This window comes from Phyllobates terribilis, unplaced genomic scaffold (genome assembly GCF_046119375.1).
Source record: "Phyllobates terribilis strain yellow unplaced genomic scaffold, ASM4611937v1 Scaffold_8__6_contigs__length_399053987, whole genome shotgun sequence".
Lineage (NCBI taxonomy): Eukaryota > Metazoa > Chordata > Amphibia > Anura > Dendrobatidae > Phyllobates > Phyllobates terribilis.
The window spans coordinates 222,694,441-222,708,855 of NW_027362768.1; the positions used below are offsets into that span (position 1 = coordinate 222,694,441).

Below are 14,415 nucleotides of genomic sequence, written 5' to 3' on the forward strand. Positions count from 1 at the left end.
CACGGAGTCGACTGAGCCGCTGTGCGACCTTGGTCAAGCTGAGTAGGTACTTAGTCACGCCCCTCTGGTCCCTCTTTGCACCGCAGTACAGAGGTTCCACCACCCGGACCCGTAACATCCCATAGTTGATTTCTTCACACCAAGCTGCTTGCCTATTGCAAATTCAGTCTTCCAAGCCTGGTGCAGGGCTACAATTTTTTTTCTGGTGTCCTTCGACAGCTCTTTGGTCTTCACCATAGTGGAGTTTGGAGTGTGACGGTTTGAGGTTGCAGACTGGTGTCTTCTATACTGATAACAAGTTCAGGCAGGTGCCAGTACTTCAGGTAATGAGTGGTGGCCTCTTAAAGAAGAAGTTACAGGTCTGTGAGAGCCAGAAATCTTGCTTGTTTGTAATTGACTAAATACTTATTTTCCACCAAAATTTTTAAAAAAATTCTTTCCAAATCAGACAATGTGATTTTCAGGATTTGCTTTCTCATTTTGTCTCTCAAAGTTGAGGTCTACCTATGATGTCAATTACAGGCCTCTCTCATCTTTTTAAGTGGGAGAACTTGCACAATTGGTGGCTGACTAAATACTTTTTTCTCCACTGTATGTGTCGTGACCTTTGCGGGTGCATGTGCAGAATCCTTCCAGGCTTATCAAACCAGAAAGCACTGGCCTCACTTGAGAGGCCTGCTGATGTCAGTGTGCCCGATGGTGATCTGAAAATGCAACGAGGACTGAATGGGTAGCATAGAAGTGAGCATTGAGTATAAGAATTTTTTTTATTTTTTTTTTACATATTAAGTTTATTATGCTATGTGGTGTGGAGAGACCCCAGGTACAGTGTCCATTTTAGGACATGATCAGATATCAAAATCAAACATCAGAATGATGTCAGTTTGAGGCTAAATACCCTGTCTGAGAACTGATCCTGACAAGTGATCCTGACAAGTGATCCTGACAAGTGACTTTGACAACTGTAATAATAATAAAAAAAAATTCACTGTTCGCTGATGGGACTTGAACCCACAATCACAATCACAATGACTTTTAGTCACCCTCAGTATAACCATGTAGAACTCCTAGGTTTCATCAACTTAAAGCTCAGTGGATAGTGCACTGGCTTCTCAATGTAGAGTTTTGGGTTCAAGTCCCATCAGCGTACAGTGAATATTTTTTTATTATTATTACAGTTGTCAAAATCAGTTGTCAAAATCAGTTGTCAGGGTCATTTGTCAGGATCACTTGTCAGGATCGCTTGTCAGGATCGCTTGTCAGGATTGCTTGTCAGAATCGCTTGTCAAAATCACTTGTCAGAATCACTGGTCAAAATCACTTGTCAGGATCATTTGTCAGAATCACTTGTCAGAATCGCTTGTCAAGATCGCTTGTCAGGATCGCTTGTCAGGATCGCTTGTCAGGATCGCTTGTCAGGATCGCTTGTCAGAATCGCTTGTCAAAATCGCTTGTCAGAATCACTGGTCAAAATCACTTGTCAGGATCATTTGTCAGAATCACTTGTCAAGATCACTTGTTAGGATCACTTGTCAGGATCATTTGTCAGAATCACTTGTCAGAATCACTGGTCAAAATCACTTGTCAGGATCATTTGTCAGAATCACTTGTCAAGATCACTTGTCAGAATCACTTGTCAAAATCACTTGTCAGAATCACTTGTCAGAATCACTTGTCAGAATCACTTGTCAAAATCAGTTCTCAGACAGGGTATTTAGCCTCAAACTGACATCATTCTGATGTTTGATTTTGATATCTAATCATGTCCAAAAATGAACACTGTACTCAGGGCATGATAAGGGACATTACATTCACAGATAATAACTTTTACAAATCGAATTTCCCAGGTAAATCCATGCAAGCAGGTGAATTCGAATTTTGCCTGACTCGCTCATCCTTACTGAATATATTATGAAGGTAATGATCATAATTTTTCAAATTATTGCAGGCATGAAAATGTTTCAGGAAACAAAAACTTTTGAAAATATATGGTGTAAGGGGTAACATATCTCCTTGTAGAGAGTGACATACTGGCTCTGGCATGGCAAGGTAAGGAGGCTTATTCGGTGTGCAATGCTCCTCTGGGAAGTTTAATATGCAAATTGGCTCTTCAGAGAGAATGAGGACTTGAACTCTATAGCGCCACCTGTTAAAAGCAGCAATCCTACAAGTCACAATCAACCCTTTAACGAGTCTTGCAATATGACTTATAATAATAGCCAAATCCGAATTTCAATTTGCAGACATCGTGTTTCGGGCTATTGGTCTTCATCAGTGCAAAATATAAGAAACTGATTTGGCTACGCGAGAGGCTCTAGATTGAGGTCTAAGGGGTAAAGTTTCTCATTGTGGAGAGTTAGATAGTGGCTCTGGCACGCCAAGGTAAGGAGGCTTATTTGCTTCTTTCTCTCTGAAGAGGCAATTTGCATATTAAATTTCCCAGAGGAGTATTGCACGCCAAATAAGCCTCCTTACCGTGGCATACCAGAGCCGCTATGTCACTTTCCGCAAGGAGAAACGTTACCCCTTAGACCTCAGTCCAGAGCCTCTCACCTAGCCATAGCACTTTGCAATGATGAGGCCCAATAGCCCAAAACACTGTGTCTGCAAATTGAGTTTCTGATTTGGCTATTATCCTAAGTCATGTTGCAAGACTCGTTAAAGGGTTGATTGTGACTCGTAGGATTGCTGCTTCCAATAGGTGGCGCTATAGAGTTCAAGTGTTCTTTCTCTCTGAAGAGGCAATTTGCATATGAAAATATATGATCAGATATATATATACAGTATATATATGTATATATATATGTAGCGCCCCGAGGGTTCGGTTGCTACAGGGGTATTGCACCTCAACCAGAGGTGTGATATTCCACTCCCAGGTAAGGATGGAGTGTGGACCAGGGCTCAGTTAGCTGCATACACACACTCACCCCATTTCCGGGGGACAGCTCGACGGTGCTCCCATTTATGCAGGCACAACTGACCATGTCCCTGGCTGGAGTGGGGAGGGTGGAGAGAACCCAGTGATGTAGGAGCAGTAGGGGACGGTTTCTGGAGCATAGGAAGGAGCTCATTGGGTGCAGGTCACCTGAGCTCAGACACAGAGAGGTAGATAAAAGGTGGGCATCATCTTAGATCAGTGGTTAGTTGGGAGAGAGTCCAGCCAGTGAGAGCTGACAGGGAGCTGCGGCTCGGCCTGAGCTCAGCTCCATGAGGCAGGCCTAGAGAAAAGGCCGGGGCCAGAGAGAAGAGAAGAAGGAGAAGGAAGGAAGGAGAAGAGATTGAGGAGTAGAAAGGCTCCAGAAACAAGAAGGCAGAAGGGACCCTAAGAGAGCAAAACGGACAGCAACCATTGCAAACCCGCGTTATATCGGGTGAAGGGTCAGGCCGTGGAAGAGTACCGGATTCCCAAGTTGATGGAGGTAAATCATCCCTCAACCAAGAACAGGAGGTCGTGATCTTTTATTGGTGCGACCCCTTGCTACACCCACTAGGAAGGTACCACATAGGGTCAGGGAAACTGGAGCCAAGTTTAACCAGAGAAGGCCCGAGGCAGCTGGACAGAAGTGTGGTCACTGGTGGGGCACGAGAGGCCAGAGAAAGGATAGAAGGGGGTCCTGTGCCATACTCCTAAACTGCCTGGGGGTTGACCGAGCCCCTCACCTGGTGGACGCAGCACGGCTTGGGCAGTCATTGCTGACAGAAGTGACTTGGATATCAACTGTGAGTAAAAGGCCTGAACTGCACCATTGGACTCTGTGTGATTTATGCTGCGCCTGCACCATCACCCCCAGCATCCTCCTACATTGCCCTGAGGCTACACTCTTCCCATGGGGGTTTATCCTGTCCCTGTGCTGCACACCAACACCAGCCTCAGCAGTCTGCCTTGCAGCGGCGGTCATCCCTGACCGCAATCCACGGGTGGCGTAGTCGGACATTCCAAAACACTGATAAATAGACTGCCACAGCATTTGGTCTGACCACCCGGAGCCACGGGATCGGGTTGCCACTACTACCCCCAGCATCGCACAGAAGCCCGGTTCCGGGTGCCCCACGGCCCAGGGGGCAAGTCAGCTTTTGGCGTAGTCGGCAGAATTGTGACCAACCCGCCACAAACGGTTATTGTGTGCCTGAAAAAGACTTTGTACTTACCTGAGTGAAGTTTCCCGCCATTCGGGGCCATTTTCCACCAATCGGGGCCGTTTCCCTCCATCGGGCGCCATCTTCGGGATGCCGCGCGGGAAGAAGAGGGGCGTGGACGTCAAAACCCGCGAGACCTGAAGTCCCGCCCTACGCTGAGACGCTACGCAAGGTCCTGGAAGGAAATCCAGCGGACGCCGACGTCATCACCGTGCAACGCAAGGTCTTCGCCCAGAGCATCACGAGCGGAGCCGCGGCCTACAGAAGAGAATCACCGGAAGGTAGGCCACGGTTAACCAGGGGGGAGGAAGACATCAGGAATGCAGGGTAAGATGGTGGACCGGCAGCAGACTAAGCTGCCCAGCATCGGCAGTGCCCCAGCCATCGCGGGTCCCGACCAGCGCCAGGAGAAGACGCGTGATGCAGGAGCGGTGGAGCCGCCGATCCCGGGCGTCATCAACAGCGGCCCTCTCCAGGCCCCGCCACAAGGCCTAAAAGGGTGGTATGCCCTCAATGTCCAAACGGTGGAGGAGGAACAGTACCAGGAGTATTGTTACCCAGATGACCCGGACGGGTCTGGAGAATATGATGAGGAGGAAGAAGGTGCGTCAGGAGGACACCGCTACTGAGGAGCGGCAGCGTACCAATGTACATAGTTGCCCGTCAGGGTGAAGGAACTGTTGCAGAGAGTTACCCGGTATCGAGTCAATTAAAACCGGCTGAGGACTGGGAGCAGCCAACTTTATGAACTATCCGGCCGAGGACAGGGAGCGGTCAATCTTGTACACAATGCACTTATTAAAGTGCCCCCTACTGGTTTTATAAGAAGCCACAACAACAACTGACCTCAGAATGAAAACCCGTTAAAGGTGGCTGAAGACGAGGTCCAGCAGCTGGATCAGCTATGCCCTGCAGCCACCCCAGGGCCTACGTTGAGGGTTTACGAATGAGTCCCTCATATTTGTGTTTATAAGTTTGCATTTTGAAGAAAGATGGACACCTGGTTGCAAAGCGCACTGTGACCAGTTAACCAAAGTTTTACATGAAAAATGTTTACAAGAAAAATGTTTTATATGTGATAGATGTGATTATAAAATCGAAAAGAGTTTTATACTGTTTTATATATGTGAAGAAAGTCTTAAAATAACTGCTGAAAGAGAAAATGTGCTAGTAACGTCAAAAGAGAAGAATTGCCTCCCATAAAGGGATGAGTTATAATGGTTTATAATCTTATATATGAATGCATTCTAAAAACTTGCATGTTTTTGAATTGTCTTTTGCTCTGTTCCAGCCCGAGGACGTGCTGTGGTTTACCAGGGGGGAATGTAGCGCCCCGAGGGTTCGGTTGCTACAGGGGTATTGCACCTCAACCAGAGGTGTGATATTCCACTCCCAGGTAAGGATGGAGTGTGAACCAGGGCTCAGTTAGCTGCATACACACACTCACCCCATTTCCGGGGGACAGCTCGACGGTGCTCCCATTTATGCAGGCACGACTGACTATGTCCTCGGACAGCTCGACGGTGCTCCCATTTATGCAGGCACAACTGACCATGTCCCTGGCTGGAGTGGGGAGGGGGGAGAGAACCCAGTGATGTAGGAGCAGTAGGGGACGGTTTCTGGAGCATAGGAAGGAGCTCATTGGGTGCAGGTCACCTGAGCTCAGACACAGAGAGGTAGATAAAAGGTGGGCACCATCTTAGATCAGTGGTTAGTTGGGAGAAAGTCGAGCCAGTGAGAGCTGACAGGGAGCTGCGGCTAGGCCTGAGCTCAGCTCCATGAGGCAGGCCTAGAGAAAAGGCCGGGGCCAGAGAGAAGAGAAGAAGGAGAAGGAAGGAAGGAGAAGAGATTGAGGAGTAGAAAGGCTCCAGAAACAAGAAGACAGAAGGGACCCTAAGAGAGCAGAATGGACAGCAACCGTTGCAAACCCGCGTTATATCGGGTGAAGGGTCAGGCCATGGAAGGGTACCGGATTCCCAAGTTGGTGGAGGTAAATCATCCCTCAGCCAAGAATCGGAGGTCGTGATCATTTATTGGTGCGACCCCTTGCTACACCCGCTAGGAAGGCACCACATAGGGTCAGGGAAACTGGCGCCAAGTTTTACCAGAGAAGGCCCGAGGCAGCTGGACAGAAGCGTGGTTACTGGTGGGGCACGAGAGGCCAGAGAAAGGATAGAAGGGGGTCCTGTGCCATACTCCTGAACTGCCTGGGGGTTGACCGAGCCCCTCGCCTGGTGGACGCAGCACAGCTTGGGCAGTCATTGCTGACAGAAGTGTCTTGGATATCAACTGTGAGTAAAAGGCCTGAACTGCACCATTGGACTCTGTGTGATTTATGCTGCGCCTGCACCATCACCCCCAGCATCCTCCTACATTGCCCTGAGTCTACACTCTTCCCGTGGTGGGGGGTTATCCTATCCCTGTGCTGCACACCAACACCAGCCTCAGCGGTCTGCCTTGCAGCGGCGGTCGTCCCTGACCGCAATCCACGGGTGGCGTAGTCGGACATTCCAAAACACTGATAAATAGACTGTCATAGCATTTGGTCTGACCACCCTGAGCCACGGGATCGGGTTGCCACTACTACCCCCAGCATTGCACAGAAGCCCAATTCCGGGTGCCCCACGGCCCAGGGGGCGAGTCATACAGTACAGACCAAAAGTTTGGACACACCTTCTCATTTAAAGATTTTTCTGTATTTTCATGACTATGAAAATTGTACATTCACACTGAAGGCATCAAAACTATGAATTAACACATGTGGAATTATATACTTAACAAAAAAGTGTGAAACAACTGAAAATATGTCTTATATTCTAGGTTCTTCAAAGTAGCCACCTTTTGCTTTAATGACTGCTTTGCACACTCTTGGCATTCTCTTGATGAGCTTCAAGTGGTAGTCACCGGAAATGGTCTTCCAACAATCTTGAAGGAGTTCCCAGAGATGCTTAGCACTTGTTGGCCCTTTTGCCTTCACTCTGCGGTCCAGCTCACCCCAAACCATCTCGATTGGGTTCAGGTCTGGTGACTGTGGAGGCCAGGTCATCTGGTGTAGCACACCATCACTCTCCTTCTGGGTCAGATAGCCATTAAACACCGCCTGGAGGTGTGTTTGGGATCATTGTCCTGTTGAAAAATAAATGATGGTCCAACTAAACGCAAACCGGATGGAATAGCATGCCGCTGCAAGATGCTTTGGTAGTCATGCTGGTTCAGTATGCCTTTGATTTTGAATAAATCCCCAACAGTGTCACCAGCAAAGCACCCCCACACCATCACACCTCCTCCTCCTCCATGCTCCATGGTGGGAACCAGGCATGTAGAGTCCATCTGTTCACCTTTTCTGCGTCTCACAAAGACACGGTGGTTGGAACAAAAGATCTCAAATTTGGACTCATCAGACCAAAGCACAGACTTCCACTTCTCTAATGTCCATTCCTTGTGTTCTTTAGCCCAAACAAGTCTCTTCTGCTTGTTGCCTGTCCTTAGTAGTGGTTTCCTTGCAGCTATTTTACCATGAAGGCCTGCTGCACAAAGTCTCCTCTTAACAGTTGTTGAAGAGATGTGTCTGCTGCTAGAACTCTGTGTGGCATTGACCTGGTCTCTAATCTGAGCTGCTGTTAACCAGCGATTTCTGAGGCTGGTGACTCGGATAAACGTATCCTCAGAAGCAGAGGTGACTCTTGGTCTTCCTTTCCTGGGGCGGTCCTCATGTGAGCCAGTTTCTTTGTAGCACTTGATGGTTTTTGCAACTGCACTTGGGGACACTTTCAAAGTTTTCCCAATTTTTCGGACTGACTGACCTTCATCTCTTAAAGTAATGATGGCCACTCGTTTTTCTTTACTTAGAATTTGTATTATGGCAAGAAAAAAACAGCTAACAGTCTACTCAGTGGGACTATCAGGTGTGTATCCTTCAGACTTCTGCACAACACAACTGATGGTCCCAACCCCATTTATAAGGCAAGAAATCCCACTTATGGGATTTGCTGGCTTATGGCAGACTTCGCCCAGGATATGCAGTCCTTCTTATAGCAGTCACACGTGTCCGCTGGGAACGCTGCCCGCACGTCTAACACCAATTGTAGAGATTGTACTCACTTGGGTGCGATGAGAGGAAAACAGGAGGCATGTTCCTTTAAGTGTTCATAGCGGTTTAATGGTTTCATAAACAGTGCAAAAGCAAAAGTGCAAATAAGCAGCCTTTAGTGAAGGCAAAAACAAAGAAAACAGTCCGTTTAGCAAAAACTCGCACTGTGGTCACACAGACTGGCAGGCATCCAGTACACGGCCCAGTCTGGAGACAACCACACACAACAGGTCTTCTACCTCCAGACACATGGACCATGTGCCAAACAACAGCCTCAATTTTATAGGCTGTTAACCACACCCAGATGTGAGGTATGTGGGTTGCTGGACCCGCCCATCTCTCCTATCAACCCATAACCTGTCTCTCAGGTGCACCAATTAGACCTCCTAGTGCATGCCATCTCTGTGATACATACCTCCCATTGACTAAGCGACCATTAGCCACCTTACAATATATACTTGCACATTGCACCTTATTATTGATTTATACCTGATAGGATGCTTCTATTTTGATGAGCTATTTAAAATTTATGACAGCATATCCATAAAATCACCTTTTCCAATTGATTGCTTCCCTAGTATATGTTACTCCCTGATGAGTGTATGTCACTCTGTGGTGCCTGTTATGGTTTCATCACTGATCATTTTTTTGCCATTTGATATTCCATGTATGTGTTGCTTTTATTATAACAATAACAATAAAGTATATATTTTTTATTCATTGTTCTTGACTTGACACGTCGCTTTTTCATTTTTGAATAATCTGAGGTAGTGGCAGCAAATAGAATCCAGGGAGTATTACCATTACTACTGAGCTAAGGAATGCAGTGGTTAAGGAGCTGATGGCCAGAGTATAACATAAAATCAATGGATAATACTACAGTGCTGGGATTCCCACAGACATAAAGCTCCTAAATTAGGGAAGATCATATTTTTGCAGGGGCAGAGAGGTGAAGTTTACCATCAGGTGGAGACAATGAGTCTTTAATAATTACATATACATTCAATTGACACATCTTTGTGGGGATGCCGCCTCAGGGAGATTTACTGATTTACTGGTTGAGGAGATTAACGGAAAAATGAAGTAAATCTCAAAGAACAGTCTTCTGCTACTTATTTTGCAGAATGTTTTAAATTAAATTGAAAGATTTACCAAGATTTAAAATGAAATCAGGGCATCTGCAGATATTACACAGAAAGTACCACAGCTTGTTGACATTATTTTGGCAGTACGTGTCTATGTAGGTAAGAAAGGTAAGACAATTATACCTTGGAATTAACATTGACTCATTTTCCAATTCAATTTCTTCTTTTATGAAAAAAAATATATATACATATACAGTACAGACCAAAAGTTTGGACACACGTTCTCATTTTAAAGATTTTTCTGTATTTTCATGACTATGAAAATTGTACATTCACACTGAAGGCATCAAAACTATGAATTAACACATGTGGAATTATATACTTAACAAAAGTGTGAAACAACTGAAAATATGTCTTATATTCTAGGTTCTTCAAAGTAGTCAACTTTTGCTTTGATGACTACTTTGCACACTCTTGGCATTCTCTTGATGAGCTTCAAGAGGTAGTCACCGGAAATGGTTTTCACTTCACAGGTGTGCCCTGTCAGGTTTAATAAGTGGGATTTCTTGCCTTATAAATGGGGTTGGGACCATCAGTTGTGTTGTGCAGAAGTCTGGTGGATACACAGCTGATAGTCCTACTGAATAGACTGTTAGAGTTTGTATTATGGCAAGAAAAAAGCAGCTAAGTAAAGAAAAACGAGTGGCCATCATCACTTTAAGAAATGAAGGTCAGTCAGTCCGAAAAATTGGGAAAACTTTGAAAGTGTCCCCAAGTGCAGTTGCAAAAACCCTCAAGCGCTACAAAGAAACTGGCTCACATGAGGACCGCCCCAGGAAAGGAAGACCAAGAGTCACCTCTGCTTCTGAGGATAAGTTTATCCGAGTCATCAGCCTTAGAAATCACAGGTTAACATCAGCTCATATTAGAGACGAGGTCAATGCCACACAGAGTTCTAGCAGCAGACACATCTCTTCAACAACTGTTAAGAGGAGACTTTGTGCAGCAGGCCTTCATGGTAAAACAGCTGCTAGGAAACCACTGCTAAGGACAGGCCACAAGCAGAAGAGACTTGTTTGGGCTAAAGAAGACAAGGAATGGACATTAGACCAGTGGAAATCTGTGCTTTGGTCTGATGAGTCCAAATTTGAGATCTTTGGTTCCAACCACCGTGTCTTTGTGCGACACAGAAAAGTTGAACGGATGGACTCTACATGCCTGGTTCCCACCGTGAAGCATGGAGGAGGAGGTGTGATGGTGTGGGGGTGCTTTGCTGGTGACACTGTTGGGGATTTATTCAAAATGGAAGGCATACTGAACCAGCATGGCTACCACAGCACCTTGCAGCGGCATGCTATTCCATCCGGTTTGCGTTTAGTTGGACCATCATTTATTTTTCAATAGGACAATGACCCCAAACACACCTCCAGGCTGTGTAAGGGCTATTTGACCACGAAGGAGAGTGATGGGGTTCTACGCCAGATGACCTGGCCTCCACAGTCACCAGACCTGAACCCAATCGAAGTGGTTTGGGGTGAGCTGGACTGCAGAGTGAAGGCAAAAGGGCCAACAAGTGCTAAGCATCTCTGGGAACTCCTTCAAGATTGTTGGAAGACCATTTCTGGTGACAACCTCTTGAAGCTCATCAAGAGAATGCCAAGAGTGTGCAAAGCAGTCATCAAAGCAGAAGGTGGCTACTTTGAAGAACCTAGAATATGAGACATATTTTCAGTTGCTTCACACTTTTTTGTTAACTATATAATTCCACATGTGTTAATTCATAGTTTTGATGCCTTCAGTGTGAATGTACAATTTTCATAATTATGACAATACAGAAAAATCTTTAAATGAGAAGGTGTGTCCAAACTTTTGGTCTGTACTGTACATTACTGGCATAAGTAATAATAGAGCTAAGTCCACTATATAAATGTTTAAGTAGCTGAATTTGCATATTGGGGGTGACAGACTCCCTTTTAAAATGGTTCTGCCACTTGATTTCACCATATGCATGCATTATTTAAAAGATCTCGTAAACCTGATGAGGAGGGAATAATTGCTCTGAAACGCCATGCTTCACTAAGTCCAGCGTCACTCATAGAATGCTCATCTTAAAGGGTTTGTCCATTTGTGGACAACCATTTTTGAATGCCCTCAGTGTCCTGAATAAAATAAGAATAAAACACAAGCTGAAGAGCTCTCGTGATATAGACAATGGCATGATGTCACCAGGGGATGCATCACTTTAAGCGGAGGAACGGCGTATGTCCAAGGGGTATATACAGTATGTTTTTTTTTTTAGTCAGCAGACGGGGTGTTATCAAAACGAGTTGTCCAACCTCTTTAATATCAGTTTTATACAACCATTCTGACATGGATTTTTAAATTAAGTACATTAAGATCATCAGGGGTAACAGATCTATTTACTAATTTTTTTGTATTTGAAATCTGGTGACAAATTAGATTTAAAGGGGTATTCCCATCTCGAAGATCCTATCTCAATATGTAGTAGGTGTAATAATAATAATATTAGCAAATACCTCCAATTAGAAATGTAATCACCAATATCCAAATAACTATATACTCTTCAAAGAGCAATTCATACAACAACACTCTGTTGAGTCCAGGAATATCGACCCAACAAATCATGAAGAGACTCTAATACTATAAAAATATCACTTTATTGAGAAGAATTTTTAAAAATATACACATAATAAACAGACAGGGAATCTAAAAACCGTCAAAAACGGCAGATCCATATACAAGAAAATAAGGTTTTATTTATAGCAGCACATAGTAACATTTGATAATATATAAGAGACCTTGTAGCTCCTTTGCCCAAAGAAAATAGTCCAAAGCTACAAAAATTGTGTTTTCATCCTCTGTGGGGCTAGTCTATACAAAAATTACCATTCTAAGCAAAGTGTTTAGGCCTGATATAGAGAAATGCTATTATTCAAAAGTTAACTCCATAAATACCTCTATAGTATCTCCATATGTCCCAATCATGAAAAGAACTGACAATTGAGACTAGAACAAGACAAACTTCAATAGGGAATATATATTGCTGCCATATGTCTCCACTACAATACTGGCATATATCTCTTTAAGAGAGGTTTCTTTTTAATATTATATAGAACTTCAACCCAAAGTAAAGGAGACTCATAGCAACAAATATGTATGTAAAAACTGTCTCAAAAAAAGGTATCTCACATAGGAAACAGATACAGGAACATATGGGAACATGTAACAAAGTAAACCCAGGGTCAATGAAGTCAAACTTACTGCTGCAGCAGGATCTGTCCGCACGTGCACCCCTAGGTGCACCCCCAAAGTGATATTTTTATAGTATTAGAGTCTCTTCATGATTTGTTGGGTCGATATTTCTGGACTCAACAGAGTGTTGTTGTATCAATTAGAAATGTAGTATAGTATTTTTGATTCGCTATGCCACTTACCTCATGTGCAGGCAATACAGGACCTTAGGTATCCATGGTTACGACCACTAGCAGCTAGCTAGCTAACTGTCACTTTATCAGTGGACGTAACCATGGATACCTAAAGTCCTGCAATGCCTGCACATGAGGAAAGAGACATAGCGAATCAAAAATACTATACTACATTTCTAATTGGAGCAATTTGCTAATATTATTATTATTACACCTACTACATATTGGGATAGGAGCTTCAAGATGGGAATACCCCTTTAATGTTCTCAATGGGATTCAGAGCTATGGTTTTTATGCATTATCTCTTCTTAGAATCCATTAAATAACAGGACTTCAACTATATATTTATATATTAATCCATTTATTTAACAATATGAAATGTATTAATGACATTTATATATTCAACCTAATATGCCCAATCTAATACAATTTAATAAAAAAGATATCATCTTAAATGTGCATTCAACTGACTAATGCATTAATAGCCACTGTAAATGATATTCCACGTGAATTTTCATGATACTTATGATTTCTGCACACCACAATATATCAAACTGAGTAGACATGCAAAAGTTGTGTTACCTGAGACAAAATGTTCTCTTGGTTCTCAGACTCATTTTCCAGTATTTTGTCTTCTGAGCTTAAATTTGATTTTGCTGGCTGAACTGGAGAAGGATTAGGATTCTCACTTTTTCCTCCAAGGGCAATAGAACCCATACAGAAATTAATGAAACACACAAGAATTATCCTGTGTAGATCCATAAGAATAGCAAGAAGTTGATGTGACCATACAGCTCCAAAATTTTCTACTCTAGAAGATAATCACCTGGTGATAATCACAGAATAACGGCAGAAAGGGCCATATACATATCACTTGTAAAACGTAAGAGTCTGATTCAAATGCAGGTTGTCTTCTTCATGTTTAAAAAAGTGCTGCCAACTTGTTGAGCTGTCTGCCTTTTCCGAAACTGCAAAGGGATTGAAGGGGCAGCCAGACAAGAGAAGCAGGGCTTCTTTCTTTAGCTCCACACAGAATCTTCTCAAGTTACAACACAAGAAAAGGCTAAAGGTGCTGAAGAACTGAGGATAAGATCTGCTTGCTTTGAGCTCTAAACAGCTGGGAGAATTGGCTGCTGCAGTTCACTAGTCTGGTCACCCTAGAAAGGAAGAGAGGTCGGGGAGGAGTCTCCAGTGTCTACTTCACTTTTAAGGAATCATAGCTAACTACTTTTCCAGTTGAGAATCTGATACAGCAATTTATAACAGAGCAATATATTCAGGGCGAGGAACTATTTAAAAATCAGGTGTGTTTTTCCCTGTAGTAAATGTCTAACGGTCAACCATGCCAACACAAACATCACCGCCACTGATGACAAACTGCAGACACAGCACTTCCTTGCCTTAGGAGCTCACTATTTACATAAGACATTAAAATCTAAAAGCCTGCAGCAAATGTTACATGTAACATGTGTATATATACATATATATATATATATATATATATATATATATATATATTGTATTTAATGCATAAATTAATAATTCAGTAACTTATATCATTCACATACAGTACCTCCCCAGTTGAAAAGTTTGCTAATGAGCTGAGTAAAGCAGGTGATTTCTAACCTACTCTCAACTTAATTCATGATGTTTTCAT

General features: G+C 43.7%; 1 protein-coding gene across 3 annotated transcripts in view; it reads right to left on the minus strand.

Moving 5' to 3' along the window:
* Positions 1-13,949, minus strand: part of OLFML2B (olfactomedin like 2B) — a 753,194-nt gene extending 739,245 nt beyond the window's left edge. Inside the window, exon 1 of one of the 3 annotated variants that reach the window (XM_073644077.1) lies at positions 13,341-13,949. In XM_073644077.1, coding sequence (XP_073500178.1) covers positions 13,341-13,520 — 180 coding nt within the window. In that variant the 5' untranslated portion in view covers positions 13,521-13,949. The remainder of the gene's footprint in view (positions 1-13,340) is intronic. The other 2 variants (XM_073644076.1, XM_073644075.1) reach the window with 2 other exon arrangements.
* Between the last annotated feature and the right edge of the window lie 466 nt (positions 13,950-14,415).